The sequence below is a fragment of the Spermophilus citellus genome (genome assembly GCF_964194105.1).
Source record: "Spermophilus citellus genome assembly, chromosome: 4".
NCBI classification, from domain to species: Eukaryota; Metazoa; Chordata; class Mammalia; order Rodentia; family Sciuridae; genus Spermophilus; species Spermophilus citellus.
The window spans coordinates 181,710,084-181,724,829 of record NC_138185.1 but is presented as its reverse complement, the minus strand read 5'-3'; the positions used below and the strand labels follow the sequence as shown (position 1 = coordinate 181,724,829).

The following is a 14,746-nucleotide window of genomic DNA, read 5'->3' as shown; positions in this document are numbered from 1 at the left end:
CCAAATTAGTAAATCTCTTTTTCATCATATATAGAGTGCTTCTGGCTTAGAGCAAAACATACATTATATTTTATCTTAAATATTTAAGTGGGACAAAGTAGATTAGAGAAGAGTTTATTTACATTGTGCACCAGGATCTAGCATCTACTAAACTTTATCATACAAATGATAGGAGAAAATTAAGAGTCCTGATACATTGGAAACTTTATTTCATAAACAGTTCCTTTGAGGAACAGTAAAAAATCACACAAGAGATGCCTATTATCAAGTTCCAATGTAATAAAAGTAGGTGGCACAAGAAATACAGGAAGAGTTTATGGCTTCAAGTATTTATGGTGGATGGCACTCAGTCATGCAGTAAGTATTCAGGTAGATGCAATGCATCATTTTTGAGATCCAAATCTGCTCCTCTATGACTGGAGCCAGAGCTCCAGTAGTAAAGAATCTGCACAAACAGTATTTAATGCAAAATCTTCCCTCTTTCTACATATATAAATAATTTAAAACCAGTTTTAACTACAAGAATCTCCCTAATAATTATTATAATTTAATAGAAGTAATTTGCAGCATTTAAAACTAGCTCACAACTTAATTTGTTCTTTTCTTTTTGCAGAAGTTCCAACCTGAGCATATTTTTGAAATAAAAATGAAAAAACACAATTCATTTTTAAGAGTAATCCAGAAGAATATCAACCATATAACATTAGCCTATTTTTTAGGACTTTACTATAAGAATGTCATTAAAGCCAGGTGCAGTGGTGCATACCTGTAATCCCAGTCACTCAGGAGGCTGAAGCAGGAGGACTGCAAGTTCAAGGCCAGCCTCAGCAACAGAAGTTAGTGAGAACTATCCCAAAATAAAAAAGACTGGAGATGTAGCTCAGTATCTCCAAATAAAAAAGACTGGTAAAGAGCCTCTGGGTTCAATCTCCAAAGGCCAAAACCAAAAAAAAAAAAAAAAAAAAAAACAACCCACGAAAACACATTACATTCTTTTTTATTAAATTTTTTTTAACCCAAGAATCATTTTCTAGTACTCATTTATCTCACATAAATTTGAAATTATACATATTCCTTCATAACTCAATTGTCAATAAGTGGCAAGTAAATCTGAATGAACTAAAACCACCAGCTCAGAGCAGAAAAATTTGTAATGTCAATGACACTAAATGACACTTAATTCCAAAACATTTTTATATCTATAGCCAGGTCATATACACATATCTAAACCAGTCACCTGGTATTTCTTAAGAACTTCTACACCATGATAAAGTATTTTTCTTTAGCAGGTAGATAACAGCAGAATCTTTTTTTTTCTTTTGCTTTTAAGTTTAATTTAAAAATAATTAATTTAAAAATAAATGTCATTTAGCAATTATTAAAGGTATATACACTACTCAATATGTAACAATATTAAAATTATAATTTTATTTTCCTTTAAGAATCAGTTAAAACTCAGCTGGGGGCATAGCTCAGTAGTAGAACACTTGCTTATTTCAAGAGGTCCTGGATTCAATTCCCAATACTGGGGGGGAAATTTTTCTTAAAAATCAGTTAATCTTTTTTTCAGGGGTGCTTTACCACTGAGCCACATCCTCAGCTCTTTTTCTATTTGATTTAGAGACAGGGTCTTGCTAATTTGCTGAGTCTGATTTTGAATTTGTGATACTCCTGCTTTATCCTCCTGAGTCATTGGGATTACATGCATGTACCACTGTGCCCAGCCCAGTTCAATCTTTTTTAAAACTAAATATATTTCAAATTAGGAAAATGGTAAACACTAGTTTTGTTGCTCATTCCCTTTTCCCTCATATAAGACTTTTAGAAATGGAAATTGCATAAATTTAGAATATTATAAATTGCTTCACAACACAATTGCCAATAAGCAGTCATGAGTAAAGGGAATGCCATTTTTTCTCTTTGACCTATTACTACTTTGCACACAAAAGGGGTAAATATAATTTAATAATATTAAATAATAATTTAATCTTCACATTATTTTCTCTCACTCTTTGAAGTATGACTCTTATCTTGTTTCTTGAATGGGACAGCAAATTTTTATTGTTTGTAGGACAAATACTCTTGCCATTTCTACCTTTTATATAATAGTGTCTAATTATAACAATTTGAGAGGTGCTCCTTCTATCTGGTGATATAATGTGCTGTTAATAATAATAATAAAAAAAACCCACCCAGGCCCCTTCAACTCCTAAGAATACATATTAGGAAGGTTTGGGCTATATGCCCAGGAATTTTGTAATTCACTCAGTAACTATCAACTTCCCAAGGGAAATATTTGAAATTCCACCAGTAAGAACACATAAGAGAAACTGTGCCACAATATTAAGTGCTTTTCATTTCTGTGGAAAAAAATTCTGAATAAAAATTGGTTCCAAATTTTTGTTTTGTCAAATGAACTAAATTGTTGTTTACACATTACCAAAGTAATTGACAAGGTCAAGAATATAGTGGATAAAGTGTCTAGATGAAAAGTAACCAGAGCTACTTCCTAGTAAGCATGTCTAGGGTACATGTAAGAAAAATCAAATAAACTCAAGTCAATTGGCATTTTATTTATTTTTTGAGATAGATATATGTTGCCCAGGCTGGGCTTAAAACTCCAGAAACCCTCCTGCCTCCTTCCTGAGTAGCAGATATGTGTAGATGTGTGCTACCACGCCCTGCTGGCATTTTTTTTTTTTTTTTTTTTTTGCGGGGGTGTTACTGGGGGATGAACCCAGGGTTGCTTTACCACCAAGCTATATCACCCACTCATTCTTTATTTTTTGAGACAGGATCTTGCTAGGTTGCTTAGGGTCTCATTCAACCTCTAAGGCTAGTCTCGAACTACCAATCCTCCTGTCAGCCTCCAGAGTCACTGGGATTAAAGTAGGTGCTATAGAGCCTGGCTACATTTTTAGATTACTTTGTTATCAGTTTTTGTATCTTATTCACTTGCTTCAATAATATAAAAAATTACTGAGAATATAACTTCCTTAGGGCTGGGGGTATAGTTCAGCAGTAGTGCTTGTCTAGCATGTATAAAGCCCTGGGTTCAATTTGTAGCTCTGCAAATAATATTAAATCTTCCTTCTCTCAATAATGAAATAAATTTCTTGTGTCTTTTTACTGATACACACTACAAAGGCAAATACAACTTCCTTAATGATATTTTAGATACACCTCAGTGGGATATAGTATTTATGTAAAGCTCAACTATTTTATAAACCTTACTTATAAAAAAAATTAAAACCAAGACCCTAAAAGTACACCACAGTTCTTTACATGGGCAAAATAAATAAAAAAAAAATGCTCCAGCATTTTGCTCTCAATCCTTCACTTCTCAGTCTATTCACTTTCTTATACAGTTATAATGAACCTGGTTTTCCTACTCCATAAGGTCCAAAAGCAACAATTAGCAAGTGCTACAGAGAGAATACCACAACAGCAAAATATAGTATCTGACACTTTACCAGTATCAAAATCCCAAAGAAAGCTATAAAAAGGCAAAGTCAATTCTTCCAAGGTTAATTACTGTACTTAATATACTTCATGGGTGTATATAATTGAAATAAATAAATGATGATCTTGAGTCTTCAAAGCAGCTCATTATAAATAAACTAGTATTTTAATATCAGCCTATTTTTTTTTTTTTTTTGAGTACTAGGGAATAAACCCAGGGGCACTTAGTCCTTTTTATTTAGAGACAGGGTCTCACTGAGTTGCTTAGGGCTTCACTAAATTACTGAGGCTGGCTTTGAACTCACAATCCTCCTGCCTCAGCCTCCTGAGCTGCAGGAATTACAGGTGTACGCCACTGCGCCTGGTTCCTTTTTGATATGATGACCACAATTCCTAATTTGCTTGGGATCAGCCTATCTTAAGCTTGTTGTCATGACATAATAGCTCTTTCACATGATTGGATCAAAATTTTAGCACCATTCTACTGAGCACTTACTATGTGCCAAGAAGTATTACAAGTGCCTTCATTTATTCTCACAATTCTATTATAGGGGGCACATTTTAAAGATGGAACAATTAAGGCTTTCAGATGTTACATGATCTGCCTAAGATCAACTAGTGTTAATGGTGTGCATGTGAAAACCCAAGCAGTCTTTGATATCAAAGTCCCAATACCTAACCACTATAATACAGTAATCTTTCTAGAAAAACGGGTAGAGGAACATGGGAAGGGATATATCCAAGTTTTTGTAAAAGGATTAAGAGAGATGCTTTTTTCTTTTTCAAAAAAGTATAGTACTGGGGATCAAACCCAAGCCTTTGCAGATGCTAGGCAAGCACTCTACCTCTGAGCTACATCCCCAGCCCTTTTATTTTGAGACAGGGTCTCACCAAGTTGCCTAGGCTAGCCTTGAACTTGTGATCCTCCTACCTCAGCCACCCAAGTAGCTGGGATTACAGGCATGAGATCTTAGCTTTCTGGAACATATATATATAATCCTTATTTTTCACAATTCTATAAATTTACAATACTGAAACATTCAAAAAATCTTGGAAACATAAAATATTTCCGATTTCATGGGCATGAACTTTCTAAAGAAAACAAAAAACTCAGCTGGACACAGGCACACACCTGTAATCCCAATGACTCAAAGGACTGAGACGGGATCCCAAACTTGAGGCTAGTCTCAGCAACTTAGAAAGAACCTCAGAAACTTAGCATGATTCTGTCTGAAAAAATAAAAAGGGTTGGATATATAGCTCAGTGGTAAAGGGCCCCTGGGTTCAATTCCCAGTAACAAAAAACATTAAAAAAAAAAAAAAGTTACAGTATTTCAACAACCTGGATCATACATTTATGACAAATATTCCATAGCTTTCTAGCTTTCTCTTTACTTCAAAATTATTTTGGGAAAAAGACCATTATCTGTCTATTCACACGTGAAAAAGAAAATTACACTAAAAAGATTAAAAGCAGTCATGGAAAAAAAAAAAGTAGCCATGGACATCAATCCAGAAGCTGTAATTCTGAGCTAACAATACATTTTATACTTCTGAAAAAGATGCTATGTATCAGCCAATCAGTCTTCATGTAATTAAATGGAAGTTATAAAAATAGAGGCTCAATGATATGTTATTTTTAACATAGTTCTTTCATCTATTTGATTACACTTATTAAGGGTACATGATTTAAACCAATTATTACAGTTACATAGCACTTTCCTATTTCCAAAAAGCATTTTTATATTTGACTCAGCAACCAGATACAGTAAAGACATTATCATTCCCATGTTATTTAAAAAACTAAGGGTCAGAGAGATTAATTTGCTCAGTTGCACTGAGAGGAAACTGGATTGGAGGGTTAAATTCCAATTGTACACAGAAAGCAAGTAATTATTTGGATGTTTCAGAGCATAGAAAAGAACTTGACTTCTTTACTGCCTGAGATAAGATACAGTATCTCTAAACTTATGTTGTCTGAAAAGCAATATTCAGTGAAGCCTGCCTGTACATCTCTAGTAGTGTTAATATTTTCATAAAAAAGTGGAAATTCACATTTTTTATCTCTAATTACCATTACAAACAAAAATAAGAACAGAACATGATTTTATAAAAGAGGAAAACCTAGCAAAAAGTGTGTCAAACCCCTCAATGATTTACCATTGCTGAGATCTTTCCTTAACAAGAGAACAGTTTTTAAAAGAATTTTCTCCCAAAATCCATTTGTTGGATTCCATAAATTAGCTGCTACAAAGGATCTATATCAGAGAAACTCAAAACTACTAAGAGGCTTTTCTTCTAATCTAGTATAAAGGCACATTAAATACACAACGCCGGTCACACTATTTTAGATAATGATGGAAAACGACAGCTGACAGCCAGTTTGGGACAAATGCCAACTGTTCCTATTTGTCTGAAAATGCTAAAATTGCTTCAACATTCAGTTTTCAAAGAAAATATATCTCTACATGAAAAAGTTCATCAACTAAAATCCTGAAAAAGACTACAGATAATGGTGCCTCTTTGCTCTTAATTTTTCACCTTTTAATATTCCAAAGTGTAAGTAAACACATCTTAACAGCTTTAAATATTTTCATGTATTTTATTTTTTAAACACTTATAATTTTGCAAGCTAGCAGTAAAATACTGTCTTTAATATATTTTACTAATTAGCACCGTATATATTTTAAAGCTAACTGGAACATTGTTTCATTATAAATGATTATAAAATAAAAATGATCATTTCAAATGCCAAATTAGTCTCAACATGTGATCTATTATTAATGATATCATTATTTTTAGCTCTGTGCACAAAGATGTATTTCAAAGATGAACTTAACTAGGGGTTGTGGCTCAGCAGTAAAGCGCTTGACTAGCATGTGTGAAACACTGGGTTTGATACTCAGCACCACATAAAAATAAAGATATTATGTCCAGCTAAAACTAAAAAAAAAAAATATATATATATATATATACATATATATATATATACACACATATATATGTATATATATATAAAAGAACTATGTTAATATCTATTTTGTCTATCTAACAAATCAAAATATTGTAGTTTAAAGAAGTTATTTAATCTCTGAAATTATTAAAGAGCATATAAGGAAGTCAAGGAATTAGTTACAAAGATCAAAGATACTCTGATAACTGATTTGTTTTTAAGAAGTCCCTTATTTTCTAGAAGAATGAGGAAATAATGAAAAATGCCATGGTGCAAGTATGTTACACATAGGGTTTAGTATATATTAGTATTCTCCTGCTTTGATTATTAAAAATTTGGCCTTTCCAAAAAGTGATCAAAATGTCTAAGACAACTCACATGGCCAGTTGGAAACCTGAAATAAAACTGCTCAGTGCGAAAAAGATCCCAAGCCATTCATACAGTTTTAAATAGAAGCCTAGACATATAATCTTTTTAGTATTACCTAAAAACTTTTAAAAATATGAAAAAAACCCTAATTAAACTCAAATTACTTCTAAACACTTTAAAAAAATGTTTAAAAAGGGATATATTCATTTCTTTCTGACAAAAGCATTCTTCAGAAACATGGACTTAAGTTCTGAGCCACAATTCACTGCTTACTAGCATGCCTATTTTGCATACCAGTAGAATCAAGTCCAGTTTTGCCATTTGTGGATAACTATGACAAGATACAAAAGCATGTGTTTGCCATAAATAGCTCTGGCTAACAGCAAACTGCTCACACTGAGTAGATCAAATTCTCTATAAGGAGAGCAATCTGGACCACTGCCAAATCCCACCAGTAATGTTTAAGACTACCAATTCTGTTCTAATTCTATTACAGTAGTGAAAATGAATATTTCTAAATATCAGAAGCATTAAACTTTTGAAGGACATTTAACAAATTATTATTTTGACCCAATAAGCAACAAAATTTCCTGCTGCTTCTACTCAATTATTTCTAAGTGTAAATGTGAATAAAAAAATAACTGGAGAACAAATGAGATATTGAGGCTATTTATGTCAAAGTGCAAAAACAAAACCAAAGCCCCAAAACAAAAAACTGCTCTCCATATTAACACATAAAGAAATAAATAAACATGTTTAAAAAAGTACCACTCTTTACTAATGGTATTTTATATTAGGTGTCTTTAAGGATAGAATATTGTTTAAACCAAAGAAATCCAACAAATCTGGAAAATATCATGCATGAATGTTGTACAAAAAAAGTTCTCAAATGACCAGTGCAGAATTTTATAGCTGTTTACCCTAAAAGTGGTTCTACATAACATTTTGCAAAATTTCCAAGGAAAACAAGGCAACGTTCTGTAACATGCCACAATTTTTATTGCAACGTGGCCATTTTTGTGAGGATGGGGAGTTTGATCTCAAAACAATGTTCCATTTAAGGCTCTTTTATACAGAAATTGCCATCATGACTGATATTCAAAATATCTTTAGTGTTGCAAGACTCACATGGTAAACATAAAACTCCTACACTTATTCAGTAGTGTACACTCAATGGAAAACAAAAAGGCATTAATAACAGATATTTCTTTTAAGAAGATATGTAGGTAATAGGAATGAACACTGAGGTACTAGGATAAATTGATGACACAGTTAATGAAACTTAATTGGCATTCCTTTGGGGGGATTAAACTCATTTAAAAAAAAAAAGTGCTTTTAATGCATAGTGTTATATTCGTGCTGCCATGTCACAAAAGAAGGCTTGCCAAGGCAGGTGAGGTGTATGAATGCTCCAGCGCCTCACAGAACTACAATCAAGTGCAACTATAATAATACTGAAAAAAGTTCATCATCTGACCAGTGGATAATACTTTCAAGGCATTCAATCTGCTTACCCTTTGCAGTATTCTAGACTATTCACATTGACAATCACATTCATTGTAGTGCTTGCTGCAAAGGAGGCATATAACCAGTTGTTTTGGCTAAAATAAAGACAGGAAGGCATTCCTTCTACATAAAAATAACCATATTGAAGAGTCTAATGGCAATCACTGACAGGCTGCTTAAATGAATGATATCTCCTTCATTCACTGTGTTGGAAGGGCCCAGAGGAAAGGGAAAAAAAACAAAAAACAAAAATGAAAAAACACCTAATGCTATTCCAATAGACTGAACTGGAGAAATGAAACCCCTTAAGATCCAGATGGCACTTGATGGTCATTTTATAATGGTTTTCCTTCAAGTGAAACTACTACATTGCCTCCCAATTTCTCTCCAAGTGTTGATCGGTCCTTAATATCATCCAAGCCATTTACTTGCCACTCGTGTTTAATACCTAAAAAGAAAAAATATTTCATTATCTTATTATACTTAGAAAAGAGTAATTTCTCTACACAAAATAGTCAATATTTGTACCTGTGAATTTCTTTTTAATGGCATCTTTAGAGCTAGCATAAATCATCTTGCTTTTTAAGGGTGCACTTTCAGGAGCCCTATGAAAACAAAAAAAAAACAAAAACAAAAAAACAATTGTTGAATCTCACTTATAAGAAGAACAAAGGCAAAACTGACTATGATAATAATTATCCTTGCATTTTAAAAGTACTTTTTTCTTTTGTTTTTACACACCAGAATATAAATACTAGGTCTTCTTTCTTAGACTCTTTTGTTTCGTATGTGGCATCGTACAAAGCATATCGGCAATCATTCAGAGGTAGCAACTTCACAAAAGATGTGTAGGGGTCCTCTACAGTATCACCAATGTCACCCACCAAGATCTGCTTTGCTTCCTCTACAATTATTTGTCTTTTGTCATCGCTTAAACAGAAGAGAACTGCTTTCTTTCTTTTTTTGATCTCCTCTTGTGTAGAAGATTTCCTTACTTTCATATCATTAAAAACTTTGATGACTTCATCATTCACTGTAACTCCAGATGCCTGAAAATAAACAAAGAATGGTAATTCAAAACAAGCATTCTGGATTTAAACAAAATTGTCTGCCTACAGAGGATTCAATTTAGTTTGGACATTAAAAATTGCACTGAAGGATGCAAGCAGTCCAAACAGATTAATTTCATTTTAAAGATTTAGTACATGATACATCTAAAGACTCAAACTCATCCTGCCCATTCATCCTTTTTAAAGGTGTCCAGAAGAAAGCAAATGGAAGGTGGAGCAAAAGGGACAAATACAAGTTGTCCCATCCCTGAAATGTTTCCTATTTCATTGGGTGATGTCAGAGCTTCAGGAGCAGCGGCAAAAATACCTTCTGTATTGTGTCAACTCTGCAGGCCTTTAAAAAAACACTTTTGGATTTCAGTTAATGCTTCTACAATTTTTTTTTTCTTTAAAGTCATCCTAGCCACTGTCGTTTCCTCATAAGGAAAGGGAATCAAGTGTAAACTTCAACCGCCTACGGCTACAACATAATTGCCCCACAGCTCAAAGGCAGACACGTCAAAACTAAAAAGTCCAAAGTAGAAGCTTTTTTACCACGAGAAAGCATTAAAAAAAAAAAACAACAACACAGTTTTCCCACCTTTTCAGTCTTCCCTTAAGAGTTTTATTACAGGCCATCTAGACCCTGACCCGAAGCCTGCAAATCACTTACCAATTTTAGAGCGCGCGTGTTAAGAAAAATTAGGAAGCGAAGGGCAAACGCGGCACCTGGGGGACTGGACCCTCCTGCAGCCCGGGCAGCACGGCCCCAACCCCCACCCCCACCCCCGCGCGCACTCCCGGGCCCTCCCCGCCCCCAAGAATCCCGAGAGCAGCAGGGCTGGGCCTGACTGCGGAGGGCAGGCCGGCCGGCTGAGAGCAGCGGGGCTGCTGCGGGGCTACAGCGCGGGAGCGCCCACCTCGGAGGCCAAAAACTGGTTAAAATGGCGGCCCCATTCCCCGGGTCGTGAGGGGCCGCTCTGGGGGCTTCCTTGCTGCGCCCCAGGCTCCCGGGCGGCGCGCCCGCCTTACCATAGTGCCCGCGGCTGTGACTGCGGCAGCTGCTCCGGCTCCGTGGATCTGGGAGGAGGAGAAGGAGGGGCAGGCGGGCAGGCAGGCGGCTGCGAGTGCGGGGCACGCCGGGAGCTGCAGCCCCAGGGAGGCGGCGGGGCTGGCGGGCCGCAGGAGGCGGGCGGGGCGGTCACGTGGGCACGCCCCGCCCCCCGCCGGCACCGCCCCGCTCCCAGGCCCTTCCGCCTCGCAGCCTGGGGGCCCCCAGCCCGCCCGCGTCCTCCGTCTGACCCCGGAGCGCGAACCCAGCAGGCCCGGGCCGCTGCGGAGCGGTGACGCGAGCCCAGGGGCCTGGCAGAGTCGCCTTCAGCCATCGGGCACCGCCCTTCGGCCGGCTGGAGAAAGCGCCCGACCCCCAGAGGGGCGTTTCCACCCTGCCTCCGCGGGGCGCTGCTGCTGGGGTCGTGTGTGTGTGTGTGTGTGTGTGTGTGTGTGTGTGTGTAGAACTGCCCGCGGAGGTGTCTTTCGTTCCTTCGCCCTTGGTTTCCACCCCAACGGGCCGAATCTGAACGTTTCGAGTCTTTTTGGAACCCTACCAAATTTGTGTGAACTGTTTATAACCCTTTCCTTACTAAATGAGAGTAAACACTAAAAGGGGTTACTCCCACTTGATTGACGTACTCTGCAAAAACCAGATAATAGGCACCCGCGAAAAATAACTTCAAAATTCTGTAGTCGAAATAACAATGATAGGTAGCACCATTCCTTGGTGATATCCTTTTCTGTATTAGACTCCTAGGAAGCGGGTTGCACTCGCTGTTAGGAGTCTTCTGATGCCTCAGTTTAAGACGGCTGACATTAGATAAATGAACCAGGAGTGGAGATTCCTCCCTCTTGGCAATTAGAATGAAGGGATTCTAAAGCCTGTCCGGCTGAGACGGCTTTTCAAATACATCTTATTTATCATAGAAAAGTTGTCACTTTATATCTTGAGGAAATTTTCATAAAATTTAACACTGAGTTTATAATGAACGCGTTACAAATTAAACACTGTGTTTAACGATTATAATGAAAAGCAGGTGCTACCTTTTCTCCTAAATCTTTACCATTTTTGCCTCACTTTATTTGTAAAATTGGTAGATTGAATTTAAAACTCTAATCAACAGTTAAATGTATTTTGTGAAAACGTTCTGTACTAAAAATGTAGAATTCTCATTGTCTGGGTTATTAAATTGAATAACTCAGGTGAATCTTGAAGCAAACGGAACCAGAAGTGTGGTGTGTAAGCCAGAACTTTGAGGGGGCAGATTTGGGAGAGTTGAATGCTACTCATGGTACTGCCCCATCTCTTATCCCCTCCAAACCTCACATTCTTCATCTGTACAAGTTCTCACTAAATTATCTTTAAGATCCTTTCCAGCTTTAAAATTTAGTTTCTATCAGTGTTCAGTAGGACTGGTGTGTATGTGTCTCAGAATTAAGTTTAGGGATAGAAAATCATGAGTGTGTGACAAATACGTGTGTGTGTAGTATATTAGGTATTGCTCATGAAATACAGGCTTATTTTTATGTCCATATTGTGCGTTTATTTTCTTAATTGGAAGATTAACTTAGAAATGAAGAGGAAATTTCCCAATGTCTAAGCATAAATTCCAAGTAAATAAATAAGCTGGCACATTACAGTTTATGAAATCTTTCTCTTTCTTGAATTTCCAAGAAAGTCATGAAGAATTGTTCTCAGGACACTGATCATTTGCTGTGTGTGGGTATCCACAACCATTCTTCCCAGTCTCTTCCTCTCAGGGTCTCCCTCCCTTCCATCCTGGAAGATTTGCAGCAGCCTCAGCGGAGAACCGGCCTAGATCAGGTTTCAGAATCTCTCCCTCCAGAACTGGGGATTCCAAAGATGTAACACACACTCACATACACATATATCCCGTTTTGATATCAATCTCTCTCTAAGCCTGTCCCCCTTCGACTCCCCAGATCAAGTTAATGGATCTCATGCTCTAGGAATTTTTGACTGAAGATATTTTTTGTCTTTGAACATATTTTGTTGCATTATAATAACTTGTTTACATGTTCTGTCACCCAAATACGCTGTAAGTGCCGGAGGATTTGAGTCCTTATCATCTTTGAATTTCTGGAGCCTGGTATATAGTAGGTACTCAATAGGTGATTTAATAATGAATTTGAAGATATTCTAGTGCTATTAAGAGAACAAAAAGGAAGCTTCTAGAGATTGTGAGGTCTTTCCACATGAACTTGAGAACCTTAGGATCAGTAGCAGCTCCCTTTCTTCACCCCTGAGAGTTATAACCAAAATAGCACGGCTTGGTAAAGTGGAAGCACTTCCAATCATTGCTGCGTGAATTTTGGCCCCATGTAGTGGAGGGACCTGAGTGTCAAACACCACAAGTATTGGTGTTTTATTGTTGCTGAAACAAATTATCACAAATGTAGTGACTTAAAACAACACAAATTTATTTTCTTACAGTTCTGGAGGTCAGAAGTCAGAAGTGAGTCTTACAGGGTTACAATCAAGATGTCAAGGAGGCTTAATTGCTTTTTTTTTTTTTTTTTTTTTGGTATGGTAGTGGGGATTGAACCCAGAAACACTTAACCACTCAGCCACATCCCCAGCCCTTTTTATTTATTTTTATTTATTTTTTAGTTGTAGATGGACACAATACTTTTATTTTACTTATTTATTTTTATGTGGTGCTGAGGATGGAACCCAGTGCCTCACACCTGCAAGACAAATAGTCTACCAGTGAGCTACTGAGCTACAGCCCCAGTCCACGCCCCACCCCCTTTTGTATTTTATTTAGAGACAGGGTCTTAAATAGTTTCTTAGGGCAACTTAGCAATTGCTAAATTGCTGAGGCTGGCTTTGAACTCTTCATCCTCCTGAGCAATTGGGATTAAAGGTGTGCACCACCACAACCGTAGGCTTAATTGCTTTTTTGAGGCTGTAGGGAAGAATCTGTTTCTTTGTTATTTCAAGCTTTTAGAGGTCCCCCACATTCCTTGGTTTGTGTCACAGCCAGCAATCCTATCACTCTGACCTCTGTTTCAGTCATTGCACCTCCTCTGACTCTTTCTCCTTTTCATTTATTTATTTTTTAAAATATTTTTTAGTTATAGATGGACACAATACCTTTATTTTATTTATTTATTTTTATGTGGTGCTGAGGATGGAACCCAGGGCCTCACATGTGCTGGGCAAGTTCTCTACCACTGAGCCACAACCCCAGCCCTCTCCTTTTCATTTATAAAGAACATTATGAATTCTTTGGACCCTGTGTGGTAGTTTAGTAAAGAATTTCTTTGTAAGAGCCTTAACTTGATCATGTCTATAAAGTCCATTTTATTGTGTAAGGGAACATATTCACAGGTTCTGGGCTTAGGACAGGAACATCTCTGGAAGGCTATTACTCTGCCTACCACAGTGTACCTATTCTCTTCCCAATTTCAAGCCCAAGCAAACAATTAGCAGGTGAGACAGAAGAACCTTGAACAATCCTGTACTAGAGCACACATCTGAGCTATAATTACCCATTTACTGGACCACACATGAATGGCAGCAATAAACAACTATTAGGTCTGCCGCGCGACCAGCACGCTAGCTTCATACTAGAGGTCCTAAGCATAGAAGTTAACTAGTGAGATCAAAATAAACACACATAAACTCAATTTACCTTTTTCTTGACCAGGTCTGAGACGGCCCTCTCTGGCTCCTGCCTCGAGCCACCTGGTGGGGTAGCGAGGTTTACACAAGAGACCAGCAGGAGAGAGGAAGAGCACGCCAGAGAGTGGCCTTTTATTGGAGAACAAGAAATTCAGGGGAAAATTCGATCCAATGAAGGTCGAGGGGGACAGCATTCCAAGGTCAGGGTCAGTGATTGGTCTCAGGGTCAATGGTCAGTCACACCCTCACACCGACGGGCTCTCGCACCTGAAAAGGGTGGGGATAGGTTCTGACACAGCTGGCCGGAACGCCTCACACCCAGTAAGGGAGGTGCCCAATCACGTGAGAGAATGGCTTCCCACAATTAGGAACTGAGAGTAACCTCTGAAAGGGATCTCAGTTCTGACTGTGATGGTATAATGTCAGGCCATTGACTTTACTGTTATAAGGATCAATTTTCTCATGTGTAAAATGGGGATGATATTACCTCCTCCCTCTCAAGATATGGAGAGATCAGGTGATATAATGTATGTAAACCTCCTGTCCAGCTCAGATTTAAGGATCCTGGATGCAGAATGAAGGTGAATGCACTGATTTTTTATTTGTTCTTTTTGGATATACATGACAGTAGAGTGTTTATATTGTACATACATATAACTTATTGTAATTAGGAGCTCATTCTTGTGGTTGTACACGATGTGAAAT

General features: G+C 37.4%; 1 protein-coding gene across 2 annotated transcripts; it reads right to left on the bottom strand.

Moving 5' to 3' along the window:
- Window positions 1-2,558: 2,558 nt before the first annotated feature.
- On the bottom strand, window positions 2,559-10,649 carry CFL2 (cofilin 2). 2 transcript variants are annotated; one of them, XM_081290583.1, is made up of 4 exons: window positions 10,372-10,649; window positions 9,032-9,339; window positions 8,819-8,895; window positions 2,559-8,738 (listed from the first exon to the last, which is right to left on the bottom strand). In XM_081290583.1, exons 1-4 carry the CDS (start codon window positions 10,372-10,374, stop codon window positions 8,626-8,628), a joined length of 501 nt encoding a protein of 166 aa, XP_081146709.1. In that variant the 5' UTR covers window positions 10,375-10,649; the 3' UTR covers window positions 2,559-8,625. The 2 variants fall into 2 exon arrangements, with proteins under 2 accessions (XP_081146709.1, XP_081146710.1); XM_081290584.1 differs by lacking the exon at window positions 10,372-10,649 and adding an exon at window positions 10,260-10,370.
- Window positions 10,650-14,746: the final 4,097 nt, after the last annotated feature.